The sequence below is a fragment of the Apteryx rowi genome, unplaced genomic scaffold (assembly GCF_003343035.1).
Source record: "Apteryx rowi isolate R43461 unplaced genomic scaffold, aptRow1 scaffold_3, whole genome shotgun sequence".
In the NCBI taxonomy this organism is placed as follows: Eukaryota; Metazoa; Chordata; class Aves; order Apterygiformes; family Apterygidae; genus Apteryx; species Apteryx rowi.
Window position 1 is genome coordinate 7505408 of NW_020449418.1, and position 26271 is coordinate 7531678.

The 26271-nt window shown below is 40.8% G+C and overlaps 1 protein-coding gene across 18 annotated transcripts in view; it reads left to right on the forward strand.

Moving 5' to 3' along the window:
* The window catches only part of BTRC (beta-transducin repeat containing E3 ubiquitin protein ligase), a 119689-nt gene that overhangs the window by 86355 nt on the left and 7063 nt on the right, over positions 1–26271 (forward strand). For 14 of the 18 annotated variants that reach the window (XM_026069509.1, XM_026069512.1, XM_026069515.1 and 11 more), the window contains 8 exons: positions 7186–7417; positions 12278–12464; positions 17156–17252; positions 18161–18298; positions 18805–18923; positions 21309–21558; positions 22261–22379; positions 25448–25546. In XM_026069509.1, coding sequence (XP_025925294.1) covers positions 7186–7417; positions 12278–12464; positions 17156–17252; positions 18161–18298; positions 18805–18923; positions 21309–21558; positions 22261–22379; positions 25448–25546 — 1241 coding nt within the window. Of the gene's footprint in view, positions 1–863; positions 913–7185; positions 7418–12277; positions 12465–17155; positions 17253–18160; positions 18299–18804; positions 18924–21308; positions 21559–22260; positions 22380–22860; positions 22990–25447; positions 25547–26271 lie in introns of those variants that run through there. The other 4 variants (XM_026069513.1, XM_026069518.1, XM_026069527.1 and 1 more) reach the window with 3 other exon arrangements.

The window sequence follows — 26271 nt, forward strand, 5'->3', positions numbered from 1 at the left end:
TTTCAAAGACAACTTGGAGTTAGGGGAGGAGGAGGAGGAGGAGGAGAGGGACTCCCAATTCACATCCGTTCCTGGCATCAGAGAGATTTTATTTTGGTAGTTTTTACCAGCACTTAAAATCTAGATGGAAGACCTATATCAAAGGAAAGTTTACAGTAAGAGCCRCAAGATTCCAGACAATTAAACTTTATTAGTCTGTCTGAAACATTAAGTATTAGCTTAAAAGAATAGTTTTTTAATCTCCTCTCCCTGTTGCTGTTTACTGTTTAKCAGTGTAGGAGGGGAGCTGCTTCTCCAGCAAGGTATTATTGCTGCTCTTTGTATAGCCGGTGTGCAAATGTCCATGGCTCCATCCTGCCTCCACAGTCCCTTGAGAGATTCAGCATGTTGCTTCTATGGTGTGTGCAGCTTTCTCTGGTCCTAAAATAAAACAGCCTTTTCCCTTTCTTCCGTGTCTGAGGTAATATCCTTAGCCAGGTGCCCTTCAGGCTAACACCATATCATAGGTACTTAGATGGTACCTCTGAAAACTATTGGCCCCCCAGGATTTCAGAAAGTACAGCAGCTTAGGCTGCTGTGTCCAGCTTAATTCCAGTGATCTTTCATCTAGATGTATCCTTTCTTATCAAAGTTTTTCTGCAGTGTGATTAGAAACCAGATGTGGGCAAGCAGCTAACAGCCAAAGACAGGCAAGAACTGCTGGCTCTTTGAGTATCCAGGGGGCTGTTGATTTCAGTATAAGTATTTTGAATTTTCCCTTGAAAATAAGTAGTAATGATGCTGTGGTTTCTTTCATGGTGCTTTCTTTTGACTCTCAGATGTGATTGATGATCATCTACTTCTGGGTTATGTTTGTCTTTCAGAATGTTTCAGTGAGCTTTGCAGCGTGGAAACTAATTCAGTACTGAGCGAGTAAGTCTGTATATGTGCTAAACCCATGGTTAACCTCACAGAGCCTGCTATGCGAGATGGAGGCAGACAGAAATGGGTGGCTTCTAAACTGAGCTTTTAAAATAAAACTAAATGGAGTGAGTTGCTTAATGACCTGGCATTGTAGCTTTTGAGCTCTGTCAAGTCAAACATTGGGAAAGCAGGTTCACCCAGCAAAAGAGAGAAAYGAGAAGCAGGCTAGCCTTCTCTTGTCGTTTGGGTGCCGTGGCTCGCAAGACCCTGCTCTTTGTGGTGAGACCCCCCCTTTCTGCCCCGCAAATTCTCAAAGCAAAGGAGCTCTTTAATAAAAGTTGCTGGTAAGGAACTACAAAGGATTTCCTCCCTCTTTGCTTAGCCTTGGCGGTTTGGGAATCGGTTCTGCAGCATTTGGTAATTACAGGCCCAAAGAGGAAGAAGTCAGCCATAGAAATTGAACCTGTGTTCCGTTAATTATGCTGTGTTACTGCCTTTAGGCCATGCAAACAAACCCCTTTCGATGGGGTTTTTAAATACTAGCTCTGCTCTTTAGTATGGAGGCCTGGGATACCTACTCAGCTCCATTTCAACATTTTTGTTACGTTGCTACATTGGAGTGGTATTTCATCATGGGCAGCAGCAAGCAGTTTCATGGCCACACAAGTAGCTTTGAAAAAGCCAGCCGCATTAACGTTCTCTAGCTAATAGTGGCTTTACAGATACCAAGCTGAAATATCTCACTGCCACAGTTGTACTTTTTAATCCCTCTGCTTCTCCACACAGCTTCTAACATGCTCCAGAATTCCTGTGCTGTATGCTGCTGCTGAATCGAGTTTCACGTCTGAATTTTTTATTGTGGTTAATCTTGAAGAATATTTCAGGACGTGAACACGAGTGTGGCTTTACTTTCATTGTGAAGTTACCCTCTCTTCTTCCCCTACCCCGCACATACACCTCCGCGGTACCTTTCTTTGTCATCCCCTTACTTGTTTTTTCCCCCAGTGTCTTTTATCTTGTGAGTAAAGTTTGAACAGTACGCAGAAAGTTAACTGCCTGGAGTCTTTTAAATATAAGTAACACGCACCCAGTAATAAGCTGTCGGTTGTTTTTTTGCTGCCTGCAAAGAAACATAAACACAGCGCTCATTTCTGGCAGGTTTTTACTGTCAGAGTTTCTCCTATTATATTTATCTTACAATTTGCCAGGGGGTGAAGTTATTAAGTTTTAGCAGCAGCCATCGATCAAGTTCACAAGTTAACACGATAAAGGCTCTGTGCCGCTCCGATCCGGGAAAATGATGATCCTCACTCGGTAATTAACTAAATGAGAAAGTTAAATCTTACTTGAGAGCTGGGAGAGATGAAAGAGAGGTGTTTGTCAGTTTCTCAGTGGAAATTAGAAGCAGTTTTCTGCAATTCCCTAAGCTGCTGCTCTGTCATATTTTACATAAGCACTGGGAAAACGTCTTGTAATTAGTGCTGTCATGGAGGATTTTTTTTGCTGAAGGATGTTGGAATAATTCATTAGATTATCAAGAAAGGCTTGTGTCCTGAAATGATTAGCACAGTGAAATTTAAACCATTAACGATAACAAGTTTAGAGCTTGCTGCAGTGCAGAGGCACCCGGGGTATGTCTGTGCCTATTTCAATCATTTCTTATAATTAAACATTATGTCCTCTTTTTTCCTCCCCTTCACTGAGACCCATCCAAAATTCCTGTTAAGGTGGCTCTGTCTAGATCAGTGACTTAACCACGACTGGCAGTGTGAGCAGTTAGAGGTGAAATGCTGCAGTTGCAAATAAGCATCAGAAGACACCTGAGGCAGAACCTGTAGTCCCAGTGAGTATGGGAAGGAGGGGAGGATGCCCAGGGTGACCTGCTGGTGCTAGGATGTCAAAAGGAAGTCCCTTCTTTTTGCCTTGAGAGAAACTCAGTTGAGAAATTTGCGCTGGTGGTCTAAGCTCTCAGTCTTCCCAGAGCTCCAGGATGAAGATGTCTTGAAGGCTCAGAAGGTCCCAAACCTTGTTGGGATTGCTTACGCCACTCTTGATTTTCTAGAAGGAAACAGCTTTTCTTTTAAGAGAAAGAGATGTCTTTTTATATCAAGAAGTGTATAATCTGAATTCATCCGCAGTATGAGAAGTCCCTTAACCAAATCCTCTGCCACGATTAGAGGACATTGTGTTTTTAAAAATAAATAAAAGTTGTAACTTCTAATTTGGATGGGGAAACACTACACCTGTATTACAATCAGAGAACTGTGCTGTTGCTTGTTTCTTTTCTGTGCTGTAGAAGGATACCTAGTCCCCTGTACTGAACAAAAGTAAAAATAACCTTCGTTGTCATATAAGGGTTACAGCTATGATATACCAGAGTTGTTTTGTTTTCTGCGCAGAGCAGTAGACTTATCCAGGCTTTATTTATCTATGTTGAAATATTACTCTTTCCTATAGTTGCAAACCATTATTTAGATTAAAGTCCTTTATATATTAGTCCTCTTCTACTTCACTGGGCATACAAATGTGCTTTGTGTTAAATGTAGCCATTTGGAGAAATGGTCTTGTAATTATGGGCTGCAATGGAGCATAGTACATAGATCCCTGAGCTAGCACCAACCTGCGGCAGTCAGTCCCCTGGGTTTCCTGGCATGGCTTGCTAGCTCAGGTACACCACCGTAGGAGGACACCTATACTGTTTTTGCATATGAGTTGGCTTGCCTAGAGCCATCCTGGACATCTCTGAGCCCTCACTTACAGGGCCAAACCTGCCTTCCTGACTTTGTGAAAGGGAAGCAGGAACGGCTTTTTCTGATCTAAGTTGGTAGTTTGCTGTATTGTGCCCAGGCTTTCTCCCAGGGTGACAGACTACCGAGGCTTCTGGTTCTTTGCCACTTTTGCAAGTGAGGCTTATAAAAAGTGTAAGTGTATATAGTGGATTCAGTTGAATATTTAATATAGCTGTATGCACTGCATGTGTAACAATTCTCCTGCTTCCAGATTAGGCCTGGTTATTATTTCAGGAGAGGGAAGAGGTTGTAGACTATTGCGTGCTCCAGCAAATAGTTACTGTTCCTGTTCTGAGATAGTTTGTCATGAACTTGAGGCAGTGGATCAGAATGGTTGAGTCATCAGGGTTTCTCAGGAAGCCAAATCGATTCTCTTACTGCTAGTAACCATTACCCCCCGACACGCTTTAATAATACAGAGGCTTGGTTTTGTTGTTTTGTTGTTGCTTTTTTTAATAACAGGCCTTTTTCACTGAACCCCCTGGTGGATTTTCAGGAATCTTCAAACTGAAATTTTGGAATTTTGTTCTTAACTGTAGCTACAGACATCCTGAGTGAGGCGTGTGTTGTGTCGTCTGCAGAACGGGTGTGCTCGGGGGTCCGCCCTGTCGTTCTGGTCACAGACCTGCTGCACATGCTGTGGCTCCTTGCTTGCTTTCTTTGCTCCTTTCAAAGGGAAGCTGGGGCAGGCAACGATACAATCGAGGTCTCAAGCTGACACGGTCAGAATGTGGCCAAAATATACACGCGGACCTAAAAAAATACAGTTTCCCCTGTCCACTAGTTTAGACGTACACACTGTGACACATACAGCGCTTTTCATAAATGTGGCCAGTGAGTAGATCCACTAAATCAACCTAGAGGTTGCCTTCCAGGGCTGTTACAAGCATTGGACAATGTACTCTTAATTTACTCATCCTTCCCACCCTGGGGCCCTGCATTCACTTGTGATTGAGGCAAAATGACTTGGCTTGTCCCATCTGAGCCATCTGTTTGTACATACATAAGCCATTACTTGGTTTTTGCAGATGTTGCAGCTTCTGTTGGATACCCTAGACTGAAGTTGTAGAGGTTATTGGGAAGCTGAAGTTTCTTGGGAGACAGGTGGTCGGAGGCAAGGTGTGTAGGGCTAGAGCGCCGTGCCGTTCTGTGAAAGCAGGMGCCCCTTTCGTGATCTTTGCCCGTCAGCTATCTCCTCTGCTCCCAGCTCAGCGTGTTAGTTGAACACCACAATCCCTCAAATGAGAAGGCAGAGGTATAGGTTTTTAAAAAATGCTCTGTTGAGACAGCCTGTTGTGAGATTGGCTGCACGGCAGACAAAATGAGAAATGAAATGAGATCAAGCTTGTAAAATACATCTCTCTGCTGTCTTAATCCAGCGTTTTCGGGGGGGTTCTGTTTTGTGTGCAGCTTAACTGCAGCCGAAATGACCAGAACGTCCCTTAAGGCCGATGTTCAGTGCAGTCCACCGGTAATCATTTTACGCCAGGCTGTTGCCAACTGTGGACTTTGCCAGGAAGACTCCAACCTTTCTCACCAAGGAGTTCATTCCCACTGTCCCTTTAGAGATTTCTCTGTATAAATAGTTGGCCCGAGAGAGAGGATTTCTTTCCTCCTGCCCGATACTGGGTTTATGGCTCGCTTGCAGTCAGCGCTGTCTATGTGATGACCAAATGAAATAGTGCAGCTCTGCTATCAGTCATAGCCCTCTGCTAACATGGTCTTACTGCACACTCAGGGAAATGAGGGGAGGGTGGAGGGGGGTAAAAGTAAGGTTGGAAACCTTGGGATGCACAATTGAGCACTKGTGGTGTGATATCTGTGTTCTGCAATCTCAGAGAAACTTAATTCGAGCCATAACACTGAAATAGAAAAAACATATTCTTAAAAATGGCAGCTAATTACTATGCTTTTCTACCAGAAGAAAGACTTTCCAGCTCTGCTGGAAGTGCTGGAAAGAATATTTAAGTTTTGTGGATTTTCTCTTTAAAAAATTAAACATAAAATAGAAAATAAATGAATAGTCAAGTAGGTTTTAAAGTTGTAATGTTTTTGGTGTTCCAGTGTAAAAATTTTCATCAGGTAGGGGAGGTATTGAAGTACAGGAATTCTTTCCTCCAGAGAAATGAGGAATTTCTGCATTCTAATCCTAGTTTTGAAAAACAATTTTTGTGGTCTCTAAACAACTCACTAGTTGTTCTAACTCATGAATTAATCTGTGCCTTAATACTGAATAATTAGGTATCTAGGTTTAGGTACTCATTTTTTCCTTTAAAGTCAATAAAATCTCCCTGATGAGATTGATGCATAAAATTAACATTCAGAACAGAACAGAAATATGACATCCCTAAATATATATTTTTTATATTCTGATTCTGTAATTTGTTTTTAATTATTTGATAATTAATAGAGAGCCACTAAATGTATTTTGTAAGTAAAAATGATCTAATAATATTGACTGTAACAGTGCTGTCTGGTGTTAAACTGTTGCAGTGAAATAAAGAATGTTTTTCGTGGGAATTATCTACAGTAGCAAAATGAGAATTATTGGGGTCARTGCTGTTTGGATACCTCTTTGCAGCAACACTACAAAACTTATTTTAAATGTGTGCCCATAGTATATATTTTTAGATTGAGATTATAAAGAAGGGAGCCTGTAGGCATAATTAATCTTGGAAAGAAATAGAAAAGGCATTTATTTACCATTTAATACAAACTATTGGTTTGACTGGTATGGGGAAAAAATAATTTCCCAGCAAACAGTTAATTTTGCTTGGACAAATAATAGACTTGCAATGCAAAATRTGTGCTTTTCTTCCAGTTAAACCATTTAAAAAGCAGAAATTATATCTTGCTATCAAGTAGTAAATTGAAATGTCAGTGTTTTGTTATGTCCCGGAAACTCTCTCTGAGTTGAGCCCTTCTAACAAGATTTAACAGTGCTCAGAAAGTTTAAGATCTTTAATTCTGTGAAAGAAGTATGTACCTAGTATCAGGGTGTGTTTCAGCTGGCTTTACCCTTAAGGTATATTTTTATACTAAAAAGAAGTGCTATTTAGTTTTTTCTTACCCATTTCATGCATTTCCTATTAATTTTAGCAGCGGTCCATTCTTTAGAAGAAAAACAACATAAATGCAGTTTTCTGTTGGTGCATTCAGGTAATTGATAACTGTACATTAGGAATCCATCTGCGTTTTTACTGTGTGTAAGATGTAAATAAAGTTCTGTGAGTATTAAATTGCCATTCATAGTTCCCCATCTAACCAGAGTCCTTTGCGTGCAGCTCTGGTGCGAGCAACTGTGTCGCCCTGCAAAGGTTACGGCTTGCTGTGGCTGCACGCGGAATGACAGCAGCAAGTGGGGTCCATGGTCTCGGCCAACTTTATATATCGGAAAGCTTTTTCCTTCTGTTATTTTCCCCCCAAAATCATAAAACTGCCTGAGCTTCTTTTCATGTGTATGTTTTGGGTTTTCTCTCCTTCCCTTTCACAGACAAAACTTGCCAATGGCACTTCCAGTATGATTGTGCCCAAGCAAAGAAAACTGTCTGCAAGCTATGAGAAGGAGAAGGAGCTCTGCGTCAAGTATTTTGAACAGTGGTCTGAGTCTGACCAGGTGGAGTTTGTGGAGCACCTCATCTCCCAGATGTGTCACTACCAGCACGGACATATAAACTCATACCTCAAACCCATGTTACAGAGGGACTTCATCACTGCACTGCCAGGTATTTCTGCAAGTGGAGGAAGGTTTGAGTCTCCATTCTGTCTTTCAGAAAACACTTCTGCTTGGCTTTCTGTGACTCCGGCCTGCCTGCTGAAGAGTTCTCTTTTACAATCAGTTTGCAAAATAGATGATACATTTTACAGTATGAAATATAGTAATATTTTGCTTAGTATTCTTACCGTCTTTCAAGGCATGATCTGATATCAACATGGTTTGGCTAGAAGTGATAGATCTTAATCTGTATGCAAAGGATACACAGCACAGGCCACAGGGCAGATGGTTGTACTCATAATACCCATAACAATGCATGAATAACAAAAGTTTTAAAAATTAAAGCTACTCTTATTTTTGGTCACTCAGGCAAGGTTTTCCCCCCCTTTTTTTTTTGTTTCTTTTTACTTGTAAAATACCTTCCCGAAACCATTGATTTGATTTTCTGTGAATTGCCAACGTAGAACAACACATACCAGATCAAAGAACAGAAATGTTATATATATATTTTTGCACCTCGATAGAGCTTTTCATTGAGAATATTTTTCTAGCTGTTCTCAGATAGGGCATTGGGTGAATCTCCCAGAATGCATACATGAAATAGCATACATGCAGTTTTGTACTGTTCCTGTCTCATAGATGAAAAAACTGAAGCAGCGGGAGATAAAACGTACTCAAATTTATACAGCAATAGAGTTTCAGAACCAATGAGAAATTCCTGGCTCTCTATTCTTTTCTCAGACCATTAGATCATGCCTCTATAGACAGATAGATAGATAGTTAATAGATTAGCATTGCGATGGCTTAGTCCCTTCGTTTCAGATGGACCTGAATAAGAAGTGCTACAGTTTTTGCCTCTTGTTTCTTGCACAAAGCTTGTTCTGTGGACGCCTTTGGAGAACTGCTGAACTCCCACACTGCGTTCAGTCCAGTCATTTGGTTTCTTCAGAAGGGTTTTCTCAACATGAAATATAAAATCTAGGGCTGGAAGAGGAAAAAGCATGTATAGTTGTGAATCTTGCTAAGAATAAAGGCGCTACAGGAGTGTTGCTATGAAGTTAAATATATAGACTCTCTGGATTCTTAAGCTCATTGTGCCCAGTAATCAAATGGCTATTCTAGTGTTTAAAAAAAAATCTTAGTTATGTTAAGTACCTGCTTTATGTGAGTTTTTAGTAGTCCAATGGCAATAATCTCATGTACTTAGAGCAGCTTTACAACTTGTGAAGCTGTTCTGTTTCAGAAAAATGGAGAGTGTTTGAAAGGGCATTGGTTTCTCCACTTTTAAAGTTGAAGTATACACATAATTATATACACAATTTTTCCAGGTCTTTCTCCACAAAACTCCATCAAAACAAGCCAACATATCTCATTCTCCCTTGTTTAAGTTCATCTTTCAGGCTTTTTCCTGAAAATTTGGGGCAAACATTAGAAATATTTTCAGAGGCACCAAAAATTTCCCTGACACGCTGTGTTTGTTAGTATGTTTTTCACAATTGTCAAGTAGCTCTATCTTTAAATTTGGCTTCCTCAGAATGTAAAACAGACAGGAATTAGGCAGCTAATATCTGAGTATTTGAACAGTTGTGGGAATAGTGTGCTTAAATAATGTATGTGAATCAATTTGCATATTTGTGAAGAGCTGATGTCCTAGTGAATATRGTTTTAAGGAAGAAAACGAGTGTCAAGGAATTATACCGTCTCAGGCTCTGCAGTCAGACAGGTGCAGAATGTCATGGGGGAACAGAGGGGAAGGGAAAGGTAACAGGAAAAGGGAATTGTGTTCATGCTTGTGCAGTTTGTAAGTACTGTGAAACCCTTGTCATCAAGGTATTATTGAAAGCTTTTTTAAAATTAAAAGATCTCAAGAACAGAAAGGGGAAGGTATAAGCATTTATTTAAACCTAGAATTATGAATTAAATCACATAATCTAAAATAAGCTAAGCTCTTTAAGTATTTTGTAGCTTTCTCAAAACCTCATGTGTTCAGCAAGTTTCATTTTTACACCTTCATTCTCTCTCCTACTCTCCCCCTCAAGTAAATTAAGCAATAAAATTACTCCAAAATCCTGATGCATCTTGTCTCTGTCCTCCTAGCACTGTCCCACAGAATGACTAGAATTTCAGGTAGTTATATATCATGGACATGCTTTGTTAATACAGAGTAAAATTGGTTCAGGTTATTTTCCCAGTGCTTTGGACAGAATTAAGGTTGTTTGAACAACACAGATTAACCATGCACTTAACAAACTTTGTTCCATTTCTAAAAAGTATGATCTCATCTTAGAATTTCTAAGCAGTTAACATTTTTTATGAGGAAAGTCATTTTTTGTAAGGGTTTCACGTGTGAAATAACTGAAACGTTCATTCAGCTCCAGCTGCATAGGACTTCTTTAAGAGTCGGTACTGTACTGTACCACTAGAATAAGTTGGCATGGAAGGCTGAAGGGCTAATTGTGTTTCACATTAGTTTAGCAAAACCTTTTGTGAAAGGAAACTCTCTTTTTTAAGGAAGTGATGTTCCAGGACATACATGTCTGAGCGAGTTGTGCTGTTCCTAAGAAACATAATAACAAATTTGAGTTTGTAGCTGGGCCAAAATAACTCTGCCCTTTCATTCACCGTAAGGGGAGTGAGGGGGGGCAGAACAGCAGTATTCCTTCTCTGCGAAGGGTCTAGGATCAATGGCAAGGGTGACTTACAGTGATGGAAATACTTAATCCACCCTTCAGCAGCAAGATTTCAAGTGCAGCTACTGGTGGTGCACAGAGGCCAGGTGGGTCAGAGGCAGAGCTGTGGGTGAGGATTACTCTGCCCAGTTTATGTAGTGCAGCCCTCCTTCCTTTATGCCACCAATCTATTCCCCACATGAGATAACTTTTGCTCCCAAACTGCTTACATAAAGCCACCAATATGAATACCACATGGGTGGGCATTTGTAAGTGCCCTGGTGGGTGGGTGCGTGTCTGTTCGCCACTTTGAAGCAACACAGAGTGGGAAAGCAAATAGGCTATTTCCACCCACTGGGAAAAGCTCAGGACTGCAGTGTATCGGGGTGGGGAAGCAGGACATGATTGTCCACACTGTTATCCCTCCAACTGAATTGTGGAAGTCCTGCAAATTCCAGTTTTTCACCAAAACATCATCTCTCTCTTTCTGTGAATTGCCATAATGTCAATCTAAAATCCCAAGCATTCTTTTTTAAGAGTTTTATATAAGAAATGTACATATCTTTTTAGATTAAACACATAATAAAGGCTGCTGATGCTTTTATATTGCAGGTTGACGTCTAATTTTGCATCTATAAAGATAAGAAATATCAGGCCTCTTTCTCCACTCTGTGACTGCATGTGATATCATTCACATGCTTTTTGCAGTTTGTGAATGGAAGCATAAGATGCTAGGCTGACCCAAAGAGTATTATAAATGTATTTGAAAATGGCTGTAYGAAGGCACAGGATGTTTGGAAGGAGTAAGAGGAGACATGCTAAATTCTCTTGTTTTCATGCATGGAGAGATAATTTTGAGCTCTGTTGGTTAATGAAAAAACAAAGATTGGAGCCCACAGTSTCTCGTGAACTCTAATAAAAATCAGCTGATTACACCTCAGTATGTGTTTGCTGAAGTATGGCCATGTGACTGTAAAAATGCATATGCCGCTTCTTCCTTCTGTGTCACTGACAAGCTGAGCCTTGTCTTTGAGGCTGTCATTTTAAAAGCAAGAAAAGGTGCATTTAACTCTGTTCCAAATGTGAAGAGGAGGGAAGATGCATGTAATACCAATCTGCCATGCTTCCTTTTTGGTTGGTCTGAACATTAGGCCTGGGGATGACGGGGTCTGAACTACAACTTCCACAAAGCCTCTGAAATTTGACCTGTGAAGGGAGGTAATCTCTTGACTCTGTGTGTCTCACTTGCGAATTAAACYGCCTCCAAGAGAAATTGTATTCATGCGGCATCTCATTTAATAGGCATCTTATTCTTCTGAAGTCTTGCTAGGGATAAAATTTGAGTGGGTAAGGGCAGATTTTTACTGGATAAATCCATCCAGTCTAAGTAACATAGCGTGACCTTCGCTGGCCCCCAGGTATTCAAGTTACATTGTACTGTTAGGTGCTAACCAGACTATGGAGCCAATGCCCTGTAATTGTGGTTGGTTGCTTGTTTCTTACCCAGTTGCCTTACATTTTACTCCAGCCATGTTGAAACAAAGCCACTCTTGGTATTCGAACTGGAAAATATTTGCAAATGATGCCGCTTTTGTGCATATTTTTCTCCACCCACCAAAATATATGATACCAGCAAACCTGCTTCACTTTCTCCTTAGACTGCCTCTTCTTCCCTTTCCACTTCCCTGTGCATCTGCATATCTTTCCCTCCCCCATGTCTAAAGGTACCACTACCCTTCAGGGCACACATTGGGAATATATATTTTTTTCTTCATTACGTTTAAAAGCTACTGCTTTAGCAAAAACAGCTTTTGAGCCGTTGGAACATGAGAACAGCTGTAGCAGTGAGATGAGAAATGGTCCTAATATAGAGAGATTTTGGGGGCTGCGTCGCTGAGTTGGAAATGCCATCCATAGAATATCCCCCTAGTGCTAAAACCCATCGAAATAGATTGGAATGACTTCTTGGATTCTTTATTATTTTTAATGACTTGTTGTGTTATATCCAAAGGAAGTTGGAGAACGCTGTTCACTCCTGAACTTAGCTGCAAATGCTCTTCTGTGCATTTGGTCCAGCTCTGCATGTAGAAGAGTAGATGGAAAGGCATAGGGAAGAGAGGGTATCTTTGTACTGGACAAGGGGAGTACTTTTAAACTGCTTATCTCCCCAGAAATAATGCTTTTTTTTTTCCCTCCCCTAGCTCGGGGATTGGACCACATTGCCGAGAACATTCTGTCCTACTTGGATGCCAAATCGTTGTGTGCTGCTGAGCTGGTGTGCAAGGAGTGGTACCGGGTGACGTCGGATGGCATGCTGTGGAAGAAGCTGATCGAGAGAATGGTCAGGACAGACTCTCTGTGGAGGGGGTTGTCAGAGAGGAGAGGATGGTGAGGGAACTGCGTCTGTCTTCACCCCTTTTGTCCTTGCCTAGGACAGTAGGTGCTGTGTGTTTCAGACCATGCTTGAAATGGGTTACTTACACCCCGAAACATTTTTGGTTCCAGACCTGGCATTTGCTTACAGCAAAATTCTGGGGTTGGGGAGTAAGGGCTTTATGTGGCTATGCAGGCAATTTGGGGGCTTTTTCCTCACCTTGCTCATCTGATCATGCTCTTATCCCACTGTGACAAGTGAGATATACAGACTGAGATTTTTACACCCAGCTGTCATTCGGTTCAAATTAAGAAGCTGTGTACACCCCAGGGGAACCCTAAACTCATCAGCAGTTCAGAGCAGAGTAGCTTTTTTTAGGGGTGGCAGTGGGGCAGCATGTGCTGTGAATTAGTTGTTTCCTGATAGGTCTGTTTGTTTTCCTCAGCAGATTTTCACTATTAGATATCTGTTTAATTTTCAAACTGGAAGCTGAGGGTAGGTACCACGGAGAATAGGGGACTTTAGAAATGCAGATAGATTAGTTAATAATCATCTGGAATAGCCTTACTAGAATGTGGGTCTCACTCAAGTTTGAAGCTGCTCTGTTAACATTTCATTAGAACTTTCCCTCTCAGGGGTACCTCCTTTAATACATAATTTTCTTTTCCAAGGGTGTCCCTGGGATGTTGGCAGAAAGGAAGCTGGGTATGAATATTTCATAAACAAGATAAAAATGACAGCTCAGGCATTTTGGTTGCTATTAAAAAGAAAAAGATACAGAGTTGCAAACAAAGACTCGTGTTTCATGGTTAATTTTGTTATGCTGTTTGTCTCAGGAAGTGAAAGCAAGTAAATCACAATTATAAAATGTCCTTCAAAAATAAGTACTCTGTTGATCTCCTTCCAGTAGTGTAATATGTATAAAAAGAGTAAAGTAACCACAACCATGACATTGTTAACTTTGACATCCCCTTTAGTGCCTTGTTCTCTTTTGGACTTTTGCTCTGTATTGTTTTAAGTCTGTAAATCTAAAGAGGTCCTTGAGAAGTTAGGTAGTCTCTCCTGTTTCCCAAAGGCAGAGACAACTTCTTCTAAGTCATCCCAGATGTTTGTCTAACTTGTTCTTAAAAACTTTCACTGATGGAGATTCCCTGTGCCTTGCTTGGTGAAGCAATTCCACTGCTTCACTATCTTTCTGTTAGACTTTCCTAAAATCTAGGCTCAGTCTTTATTACTGCAGTTCAGCCCATTTTGTTTGTCCTGCACAGACACAGAGGACAGTTTCTTATTCTCTTTTTTGCAGCAGTCTTTTACAAGTTTGAAGATAATCATGTTTCCTGTGTATTGTATGCACGAAGCCTATTCCTATTTCTATGTTTTGTTGTCCTCTTGTCATTCTTGGTTTACTTGGTTTAAACCATCTCCAGTTAGCCCACTCCATTCTTGGAGGATGATGTCGTCAGCTGGACATACATCTGCTGAGGCATCACCAGAGTTTGGTAGTGTGGAATGGATTCCTTTGCATGACTTATGGAGGACACTCCAGTTTATGCTCTCTGGTAGAAAATATGCTTTTCTTTTCTTTTCTTTTCTTTTCTTCTCTTCTCTTCTCTTCTCTTCTCTTCTCTTCTCTTCTCTTCTCTTCTCTTTTCTTCTCTTTTCTCTTTTCTCTTTTCTCTTTTCTTTTCTTTTCTTTTCTTTTCTTTTCTTTTCTTTTCTTTTCAACAGTAGTATAATACTGTTATATAACTGTTTTAACAGCCTTTTTTGTAGAAGATCTACTTGGCCAATGTTCCTCATCTTGCATGTTTATGTTATTACTAAGTCATGAACTTTGCATTTGTCCTTATTGAATTAGATTCTATTCATTTCTTAATATTTCTCCATTTTATCAGGAGCATTATGAGTTTAATCTTGACCTCCAAAATGCTTGTAGCATCTCCCCGCTTTAGTGTCATTGGCCAAGTAATAAATGTGGTCCCTGTTCCATTCTTGGTCATTAATGAAAATGCTCTGTAATGGCAGGTTTAGGAGAGATCCCCTGCAAGACCCCAGTTGCCTTCCCATTTGAAAGTGCACCACTGATAAATGATTCTGCGTTTGCACCCTTGAGCACTTCCAGCAAGACTGTATTTCTCTAGCTGACTTAGGAGAACACCCTGTGAGATAGTGTCAGAAGCCCTGTGAAAGTTAGGATAATATCACAACCTTGTCATAGAAGAAACAGAAGTTAGGCCAGTTTGACATGATGTATTCTGTACTGATCAGTGTTGGATGTTGTTTGTCATCTTGTCATCTTCTAGGAGCTTATCTAATTGACTGTATATTCTGGGACCTCCAACCTGTTGCAGTTGAGCTGGCCAGTGCACAACTTCCCTGGTTCTACCTTCTTCCTTTTTTTTTCTTTTTTTTYCCTTTTTTTTCTAATAAAAGAACTACATTTGTCTTTTTCCTGTTCTCTGGAACTTCACCCATTCTCTGCAGCTTGTCAGAGATAATAGCTAATAGTTCTGAAGTTGCTCCCTCCAAATTTTAGAAATAACATTATTACATCTTACTAGTCTTACAGACACATGCTATTTCTAAAAAAAACAGTTAAAAAATCCTGCTTCTCGTCTCAAAGGGGACTCATAACCTGTTACTGCACCTCTTCCTCAGGTTTACACTGTGTCCTGGAGGTTGTTCTGATACAACTGGAGCAAGTCATGCAGTCTCTTTCAGATTGCCCTCTGGTTAGCTCTGGAAGATATAACTGCAGGCATGGCAGGGTGGTTAAGAGAGGCAGACAAGAAATATACAGTGTAATTGCATCTCTGCCATACGGAGCTTTATAGCTTGTAATCAGCTCTGTGAATGGCACAAGGAAGTGACTAGGTGGACAGTTCAGAATGATAGATGACTGGTGTTATTTGCTTACAGCTTCTCACGTAGCTCGGCACATGGGCTGCCTGATTTCAGCATTAGCAGCTTGTGGTGTACAGCAGAAACCACCCAGTTCTGCAACACGGTAGCCTTCACTGACAACTTGACAGGGAGCAGTAAGGGTTACACAGATTTAGAGAAGAATAAAAACAGAAGCCCAAAATCTGGGTGCTGTTATGTCCATCTGAATAGTTGATTAAGTTGGCCAGTCATCAAAAACTGCAAAGAATAGTTTATTTTATGGAAGAGCTGAAGTTCATCAGTCACTGAGATGCCATGGAAGTTCCAGCAATTCCTTAGCTGAACTGTAAACAACTGACTGTACATGCAGCAAGGCGTAGTTTGTAGGTAGAGCCAAGACCTTTTATTAGGTCAGCTAGTATAGTTGGAAACAATAGACAGGTTTTCATGTAGATAGGCTCATATACAGGTTGTCCTAGACCTATCCCAGGTCATCCAGGATGTGCCCTAGGTATTCTGCATATCTCTGAAATATTTTCAGTTTCCCTGGGCCAATAATTTTAATTCTCTTGCATGAACTTCCAGATTGCTTCACAGTAGATCACAGTGAATAAGGGTCCATCTACAGAGTGATTTGCTTGCATCCATGTGCCTCTTCCTCTCATATATTTGTCCACATGTGAGTGGCTGCTGATCACTGTATTTGAAAATGCAGATGGTTCCTCTGTCCTAAGTTGAAAGCAGCTCTCTCTCAAATTGTAACTAAAATAATTTATTTCAAAACGCTTTTCTTGAGCATTTGTTATTTTGTTTGTTCAGTACTATATTTTATCTACCTCCTTATAAATTAACAGCTTTGGTTCATTGTTGTGGTTTCTCTAATTCAAATTTTGCCCAGAGTACAGCAGGACAGCTAATACACGGTCTCTCAAATGAGTTTTGAGCTATACCATTTGGAAAGGACAAGAAAGAAATGCACAAGGAAGTATTGAACAATTAATTATACCATAATGGAGAAAGGGAGGGAGAAGCGAGGTGCTGGCCCAGTGTAAACTCTCTGCCTCTGATGCCAGGATTACACTCGGAGGCATTTGTGCCTCTCTCCATTTTGTGAGGCATGTTGCCAGGCAGAACAGCAGTTAGTACGCCCATGGTGGGGTTTACTAGCTTCCACACCGTGTTTGGTGGCTTCTTAACTTCAGGATGAGGAATTAAAGTTTTTTACACAGCAGGTAGTGATTGCCGTTTGCGGATTTTTTTTGTAGCAAAAATCTAGCTTGGGATATGAGTATTCCAAATCAGTATTGAAATGAGGAAGGCACCGCAAATGAGTGTTGCTTACCAAAATCTAGTAGTAGCAGTAAAATGTCCATGTACCAAACCTGATATTGCTCCTGCTAATACAGATCAAAGCTGGCCTTGAATGCATAGTGATTTTGAGGGTTCCCTGGCTTCTTTCATTTCCTTTGCTGATTTTCTTTTCAAGGTGACATATGATAAGGGTATGTGTGTTGTGGACGTGAGCCATTCTCACCTCCTATTGAGTTAAGGGGGCTAATGTCCAAAATAGATAATATGTTTCCCTTCCCTGAGTGACTAGTAACTGCTTTCTCGTGAATTTATCAGTGTCTGAATGAAACACAGATATGTTGCAGGGCAAACAGAAAAAGGAACCATCCTGTCTTACAGAGTAAATTAAGTGTGAATAAGAATCTGTGTCTGCTTTTCAACAGTTGTTATCCATTTGTAAAATGTCGGGAAGACCTTTCTCCAAAATGCTGAAACAGATTTGTGTTCAGTGGGACTGTTCTTTGTCTTCCAGGGGACAATACCTATTTAAAAATAAGCCTCCTGATGGGACTGCACCACCCAACTCCTTCTACAGAGCACTTTACCCCAAAATTATACAGGATATAGAGGTAAGAAACATCTTCAGGTGTGTTTTTTTTTTTAATCTCCCCGATTTATTCATGAGGCTGAAATTTTGAAATTGGTTTCATTAAATATGATGTGTTTGTGTTTGTTTAGAGTTTGTAGATTTGGGATACTTACATGAGGTCCTAGGGCTTCATCACTCCCTTAGAGGATGAGTTGGATTGCTCAGTCAGCTGTTTGAAAATGGAATCACAGAATCACAGAATAGTCGAGGTCGGAAGTGACCTCTGGAGATCATCTGGTCCAACCCCCCACCTCACGCAGGGTCAGCAGTCTATACAACATGCATATCAGGTGTCACAACAACACCGTACCATCTTGACGTTCTCTGTTCCACCGTGCTTTGCTCTGCCCAGTGCAGATGAGACCTAATAGGATACTATGGGAAGATATCAGGAGCTGAGCCAGGGAGAAAGTACATAGCTAAAGACTGCAATCCTAAGACTCACGGAAACAGGAAGCAAGTTGGCGCTGTTGCCTTGTATCTAGTGGTGAGCAAAATAGCATGTTCTGGCAGTTTCCTAATGGCAGAAGAGGTGCTCAGGTACTGTTGTGGCAGGGTTGTACAAGCACTTGGCTAAAGCTCAGCTGAAACTCTCCCTTCGTTGAATCCCAGAGACTTGGAGACAGAAAATACTTTTTAGCTCACTTGTCCCTCATCGTTCCAGACAATGCAGAAAAGCTTAGCAAAAAATAGATTTTCCAGGCCTTTGCATGTTTAATTGATTTTACCATGTGTGTTGCTTCTTCTGGAACACTACGTCGTTGTATGAGCCTAACTGCAGGAAAAGGTGCGAATAAAAGTACGTGCTGTCTTCTCAAAAAAAACAGGGAGGAAGACAGTTTTATGCTTTATTTTTATTTCTCTTTTTTTCTCCTGTGTCTCCTCAAGACAATAGAGTCAAACTGGCGGTGTGGAAGGCACAGTTTACAGAGAATCCACTGCCGAAGTGAGACAAGCAAAGGGGTTTACTGTTTACAATATGATGATCAGAAGATAGTAAGTGGCCTACGAGACAACACTATCAAGGTGAGAATTTTCCAGAATGGCATACCCAATGGCATATAGTGCTTACCCCATAAATAATATTATGTCCTAATTTCAGTGGCACCTGCCAAGACTCTGCTTAAATGGTTTTGTATACCAAGAATGTTTTTCTTTCAAGTATGTAACCTAGCCTCCTCCTTCCCCCACCCCACTCCTGAGCAGCACATATGCCTGTTGTATGTGGCAAGAGAGCTTACTGAGCTGACTTTGCCAGCACAGTTTCTGTCTATCTGTAATTACAGACTATGTAATTACTATGCCCTGATGAGAAGAGTAAAACCAATGTTCATAATAAAGGCAGAAGTATCAAAGATGTTAATGTATTGCACTAAAGAGCCTGTGGAAGACTGGCCCAAGCCACTAAAGAAGTTCTAACTGCAATGTAGATGATGTATTGTAATAAAAAACAGAACAGCGAGACCAGTAAGTGCTTACTATGTGATGAAAAACTTACTTAGCAGGCTGTTTTTGAATGTTTGCCATCCTAGATCTGGGATAAGAATACATTGGAATGCAAGCGAATTCTCACYGGACACACGGGTTCTGTCCTGTGCCTCCAGTATGATGAACGGGTGATCATTACTGGATCTTCAGACTCAACAGTCAGGTGTGTGCTCTTCATTCTGAGCTTTTTGTCTGCCTCTAAGATCTTGGCCTTGTTAGCTGCTGAAATGATCTTTCTTTAAATGTGTGCTGTTCAATCAGTTCCATGAAGTAGTTCAGCCCATTTGTTGAGTAGTGTACTGTCCTTGTTTATCAGATGTCCATGCAAGTGGCTGTCCAGGAGAAATGAGAACTTAAGCAAAGGTCAGTCAAGCTCAAGATGACTTAGGAAGACCATTTTGTTTCATCCCGGTTTTGCATGTTTGGACACTCCCTAAGAATGTTTTTAAATTCTCCCTGAGAATAACTTTAAAAGTTGGTTGAATTTCTGAAAGCAAGTTTGAAGGTTTAGTTAGCTGTTTTCCCTTAATTTTAACAAAAGATGGGTGAGTAGATCTCCTGTGGGTTTAAATTCAATTTCAGCATGGTGTATCTTCCCATTCAATCTTTCTAACCTTGTCCTCCAATCTCTGGTAAAAGGCTGGACACCTGAAGTCAAGACTTAAGGTGCTTACTTTCACTTTGCAGATGTGAAGTTCACTAGACATATTACATGATCCCAGAGAGTCTAAAATCTGCAGTGTAAATACAGCAACATTTGAATTAGTGAGTTGCAATATGAACCTGGAGAGGAGAGAGCAAGTGTATCTTCTCCATGCTGTTATGTATCCTCTTCTTGTCAGAGTACGAAAAACACCCATGCAGTGAAGTTACAGATGACAAAAAGCTGTGTCAGTGGGCCTTTTCTGAAGCTCTTAGCATGTGTTCCTATGGCTGCAGGCTTCTCACCATGCTTGTATGTAAGCTACCACTGTTAGGCTACTGACTGTTAAATTCAGTCCCTTACATGTGATGCATGCAGTTTTGTGGTGCTGATAGATTTTGGGGGTCTTATAATTAGTAGGAATCCAGAATTTAGGCAACACCACCTGCCTGGAGATCTAGCACTACATTAGTCAGTATAGAGACAATGTGGGAACTGCACTGTGCTAAACACAGATTGCAAAAGSAGAGGCTGATCTCTGTAACAAGCACTATCATTTTCCATACCAGACCAGGCAGGCCAAATTGCAGACTGGCCACTTGCCCAGAAATACTTTGTTTCCCACTGTATCTATAAATGTTTGTGCAGACTCCAAAGGCACGTGGGATGCATCACTTTTATCCTTGGGTCTCCTCAGGAAGAGGGGCTTCATCCAATAGACAGTACAGATGGGCTCTTAATGCTTCCCAGATCTCAGGGATGCACTTGTYCAGGGAAGTCAGTAGGTCTCCAGCTCCTGTTCAGTTTGGCAACCCTGTCTGMAAATTGCTTGTATGCTAATAGCACAGGTCTTTAGTCTGCGGTCTTTTTTCCTTGCATTCTATAATTGGCAGCGTACTTTTCTTTCACTTGAAATCCAGAAGTTTCAACCTCCATGCATTAGAAAATAAGACATTAGAAATCTTTCTCACATCTTGCCTTTTCTCACTGCTTACCTTACTAGCAGAGAAAAGCTTCAACTTCCAGAGTCTGTTAGGTCTGATGATACAGATGATACAGATATGTTTTTCTGCTCTCAGTGTAGCTGGGATACAGTTGTGATACTGCCAAAAGACATTTCTTTATGGATGGTTAAAAAAGTTTGCAAACAGAACAGTCCCAAAAGAACATTTTTAAGGCTTAAAATCTCCATTTCAAGTCATAGAAGCTCTATTTTGAGCACTGTCTAGCTTTTTTCATCTTATCTTTCATCTGAAACAGTTCATTCCAATAATATTAAATTGACATAAAAGCTCTGTCTTAATTTGAGTATTTAGTACATTCCTAAAATGTAGCTGTGTACCAGATGTGTTGCCAAGTAAATGCAATTCATTGTGCAACTTCTGGCAATTACTTACATTTGTTTGAAAAGTATTATCTTATCTTCTGCCTCTGTATAAGTTGTCCTCTGTGTTGATAGTCCTGTGAGAGAGGTCAAAGACTAAATCTGTTTCTGAACTTGCTTCTTACCAGGTCATGTTTAAGTGCTCATAGACTGGAAATGGAGTGTGTGTTAGGCTTAGATAACGAGGAACCATCAGTCTTTAGGGCTGTCAATCTCATACCTTTCCTCAGCACTAAATTCCCTTAATTAAAGAATGCTTTTTCTGGCTGGGTTGTTTTTATGGTGTTAACTGCATTGCAGGGTTTTTGGCTGCTGGACTGTCTCAGCATATCCGTAATCAACAGGTTTGCATAATACATCTTCTAATGAAATATTTAGTCAATTTAGATATAACTTGTGTTGTTTGCTTCTCTAATATTGCTAGAGAGTTGATTACCTCCCCCCCAACCCCTCTCTCTGCAGAAAGTCTACTGTACAGTTTTTAACCCTTTTCATCTCTGGTTTGCTACTTGAAATTGCAGGGTGTGGGATGTGAACGCAGGCGAGATGCTGAATACACTGATTCACCACTGCGAAGCAGTACTGCACCTCCGCTTTAATAACGGCATGATGGTGACATGTTCCAAAGACCGTTCCATTGCCGTGTGGGACATGGCTTCGCCGACAGATATCACCCTAAGGAGGGTGCTAGTAGGGCACCGAGCTGCTGTCAACGTAGTGGACTTTGATGACAAGTACATTGTATCAGCATCAGGTGACAGAACTATAAAGGTGAGGTGTTTCAGAGGATTTTTATTAACAGCATTGGGAATTTAATAACCAAGAACAATGACCAGATAGGGAAGACAGTCTTTGGCTGTTATTACACAGGCCGTCTTTTGAAAGTAGTGTCCTTCCTGCTGCTCATTTCCACTCATCCCTCCTCTGTTGAGCTCACACAGCTTGTTTAGAAAGCTGTATGGCACATCTGATACAGGTACCCTTGCAGTTGAAAAAGGACTGTTTTTTTTTCCTGTGTTCTTTTTCAACCTGACTAGTTCCATAATTTGTTTCAGCATCAGTCATGCAAACAGTTGAGGGCAGCATGAGGGCAAAAGCAAAGGTGAGTGGATAGGAGTCACTTAAAAATTACTGCTGTGATCCCAATCGGTAGCATTAAAACTCAGAAAAATCTGGTTCCTGTGTATACTAAATCACAGTCTGAGAGTGTTAAAGCCTGATTTTGGAAGCTATAAATGGCAAAGAATGGCAAAAGCCTTCTATGTACAGTGACCCAAGCTGCTAACAGCTGCAGCCTGTAGTCGCAAGTCATTGTCACAAGTCATTGAAAGGGTAATTCTCCTAATCTTAATGATAGTGTTTTCAATTACAAACATTCTGGGTGCACCTATATTTCTCACAGATACCAGCTTTTGTTAGTCTCTTCTTAATAATTTTTTCTCTGTGTTTTTCCCCATCCCTCTCCTGTCACAGGTATGGAACACTAGTACCTGCGAATTTGTGCGCACCTTAAATGGCCACAAACGAGGCATTGCGTGTCTGCAGTACAGAGACAGGCTAGTAGTGAGCGGCTCTTCAGATAATACTATCAGGTGAGAGAGACATTCCCCACTGCAGAGTTCTGTGCAAGCACGTTGTGTCTGGTTCCCTGGGACGTGCAGAGGTTAGGTAACTACAGTGGTCCGTACCCTTGTCGTCTTTGAAATATGCTTCCTTTGGTGTAGAACACTGGGAGCTACTGGATAGAGATATTAGAAGCCTTTTTTACTGTGTTGTCTTTTATCCTCTGTATCTCAAGAGGCCCATACTAATCAACGAGTTGCATTGCTCTGACAATTCTGGTGTATGAAAGAGCTGGCAAGTACCACTTTATGTCATGTCCTCTTGTGATATTTTAATTGGGCTATGTGTCTAGTTAAAGGGGTCAGATTTGCAGTAAGAGGCATTTAATCCTCTGCAGAAATCCTCCTGGGCTCTCGCCAAACTCCTCTTGTGGTACTTGGCACCTGGTAAAGTTTGGAACAGCTGGCTTAGAGCATGAAGTTCAGTTTGCTCCCTTTTGCGCTTCTCCAGCTGCCCTGGTTGCAATCTGAGATTTAACTCCTTCTGATATGAGCCAGGATTTCTCCCTACAACCTGCAGCTGCTGACAGAGAGATGTCCCACTGTCACCTTCGCTAGGGGCATCAAGCAAACTTGAATAATAATGTAAGTGACCTAGGGAAATGGCTTCATCGTGCAAACAGGAAGAACAGCCTCCTTTTTAGTCTTTGCCASTGTTTCAAAGAACTCTGTGCCTTCCAATAAAACTTGAAAGCTGGACAGCCTAAGCAGAAAAACTTCACTTTCCATGTTGAAAATCATTTCTCCTCAGTGAAAATTATTCATCCTACTGTTTGCCTGTGGGCTTTGTTTCCAACAAGCTGCCTCTCCCTGCTCTGGATTCTGTAGGAAAGTGAAGGTCCTTTGGTTGACATCACCAAGTTGTTGTACCAGATTTTACTGTATGGCTGTCTGAGACCATGGCTGAGGAAGAAAAGCAGGTGGTCCAAGAGAGCTGGGACTTTCCTCTCTTAAATAGGGGAAAAAGTGTTACAGGTATTTTATAAGAATAGCCCAACTTATGATGAGAACTGCTGCACTTCAAATACTAAAAATATAGATCTGCAATTGTACTGTGAAACTTTGGTCCCAGAGTTAGAGTAAGAAGTAGTTAAATATTGCAGCACTTAGGGAAGATTTTAAAATATAACTTGTAATATGAATAAAAATAAATGTCAATATAGTAATAACACTAAAGAGGAATGTGATTACTTTTATGCTTACACTGGACAAAATCCCTAGTCAACAAATAAATTGTGCTAGAATTTCAGGAATGTTGGCAGTGAATCTTGACAGAAGTCAAATTTCACAGCTGTGTGGGCAAGGCACAAGGCTTACCTGTTCACTTACTTTTCTTTCAGCCATTAGCAGAGGGCACATGTCAATGGAAGGGTGATTAAAAAAGGGCAGGTTACTAACTCCTCTTCCTGGGTGGCCTGATGTTTTGTATGTTTGATTTTAATCTGCTGTAAAATACCAGGTGCTGTGTGTTGGCCTTAATAGAGGTTGTAGCCTGATATGGAATTTGAAGTTTGTCATTCCTCAGTTGCAGGGAAACTTTCTTCCAAAAGGAAATGAGACTATGTGATTTCCAGTTCTGCACCTGCAAATCCAAGGAGCATTAGACATAGCTGGGAAATTAAAATCATTCTTATGTAGAGAGACTCCATGTCTGAAAATGATTTAGGTTTTGGTTTAGGCCAGAAATTTTACCAGTGTAAAAGGACATATATCTGTAGGCATCACTATAATTGTGCTGATTTGCATCAGGTAGAAACTGACCCATCAAGTTTAATCAAGTTACTAAATCCAACCACTTCAATATCCTGGCCTCTAGGGCCAAAGCTTTTAATTACCACACACAAGCTCTGTATAGAAAAGGAAAAAAAAAAGAAAAAAAGAAAATTTAGAACATGAAAATCAAGAGAAGTTGGACTGCATCATCTTGGGTTCATCTTCAAATGAATGGTTGATTTGCATCTGTGTATTCACCCTCCCGTCCGTGTGCATCCTGGGGATCTGGTACTGGACTCTTTAGAAAGCAACTTTCTCTCTAGGTGGTGGGGATTCAGGCTTGCCCGCATTCTGCACATCTTCCAACTCTGCCAGGACTTCAAGACAATTAAAGGGTGAGATTATTGCAGGCCTCCCTCTAATTCCAGATGTTTTCCCAAAGCTAYAGGAAGGAAGAGTTTGTAGTGTCCTTGCCTGCGTGTGCTTTGTCGTAAATTTTTGTAGTTAGTTCTTAAGCCTGAGAATAGTTCTCTTTTTGGTTCTTTGACTGTTTAAAGAAGTAGAAACTTGAGAAGGTTATCAAATCTGGAAGGCGCCCTTGGCACTCAATTCTGCTAGGCTTCATGGAGCTGAAGATTTGAGATATGCAGCTCTTGAATAGTGATTATCCCTTTTGTACACGAAGGTCCATTCCCCACATGGCTGGGGACTTGATCATCTTTTTTAATTGGATTCAGGTAGAAACTCAAACTGATGATACAGGCCTGAATTACTGTGATGCAGCTTCCCAAAGCTGCTGGCAAACTTAGGATTGATGGCAAGAAATGGAAACACATGGCATGAAAGTTCCTGGCACACAATTGCGCTTTGAACCTTTCTGCACCAGTTCATTTCTGGCATTATCCATCCTGTTGACAGTCCTTGGGAAACTTAATGCTGTCTGACCAGCCAGAGTGCCTTTGGCTGACCTTTGCCATGGAGTTGCTTGCTCTGACCTTGACTGGTGTACTGGTACTAATGTGAAAACTGTTGGGATCTTCACAGATTCCTGAAAGATCAACTTCAGTGATCGAAGAATCATCTTCTGCTCCTCCTTGACCTCAAATGTAGGCGTAGACAAATCCTTTCCAAGTCCTACAATGAAGAAGGAGTTCTGTTCATTCCTCCATTGTCCAGAGGGAGAGCAGCTTGTTTTGKCAGGACTGCAGAAATCATTAGCCATCAACCCTGAGCACACATTCACTGCATCTGGATTATTCCCTGGGGGAATCTCAGGACTAAAATATGTGAGGACAATTTCTCTCTCTCTGTGTCTCTCTCTCAAGGAAAAGTGACCTGACCCCTCAGCAGCTGTTCTGTTTTGAGATGAGTCACCCAGAGAGATTCCGTGAACCACCCGTCTTCCTCACTACTGTGAAGTTCATGTCAGTCTGAACTCTAATTTAATGAACATTTAAAAACTTCTGTGACTGCTCTCTTCTTTCAGCTGTGTGTCATAGGGTCTCGGTAGATACTGCTATTAAAAGATTACTGTTTGTCATGAACAGAGCGCGTATCATCCAGAGGTGGAATACATACAGATAATACATGTCAAAGAACTTCAGTTCTTGGAGGCAAATAATCCTTCTTTATCCATGATAATTGGGAGTTATGTCAAGAAACTGACAAAAGTATGGAAAGCAAATAGACTTATTTCGTAACTGTTTCAAACATTTCTTAAAGATTTGTCAATGTAGTGTGTAAGTGTAAAAATTGATGTATTTTAATTTATTCTCCATGGAAAAATCCTTCACGAAGCCCAAGACTCTGAGTTATTTACATTTGAGAGCATAACACATGGCTGGGACTCTTACTGGAATGCTATGTCCAGTTTTTGGTGCCAGAATTTTTTAAGGCTATTGGAGTGTTAGGAACAGTTCAGCAGAGAGCCACAGAAATTATCTGAGAGCAAGAAGAGAATGCATTACAAAATAATAAATTTAGAATGCCCAACATTTTAGCTTCCGCATAAGGTGCCTTGATTACAGAGTAAACATACCTTCATTGGAAGAAATTGGTGAATAAAAAAGGGCTTGTAAATTCTTGTGCCTGTCACCACTATATTGATGTCTAAATTTGTCCGACATTAGCTTCCAAGTCAGAAATAGGC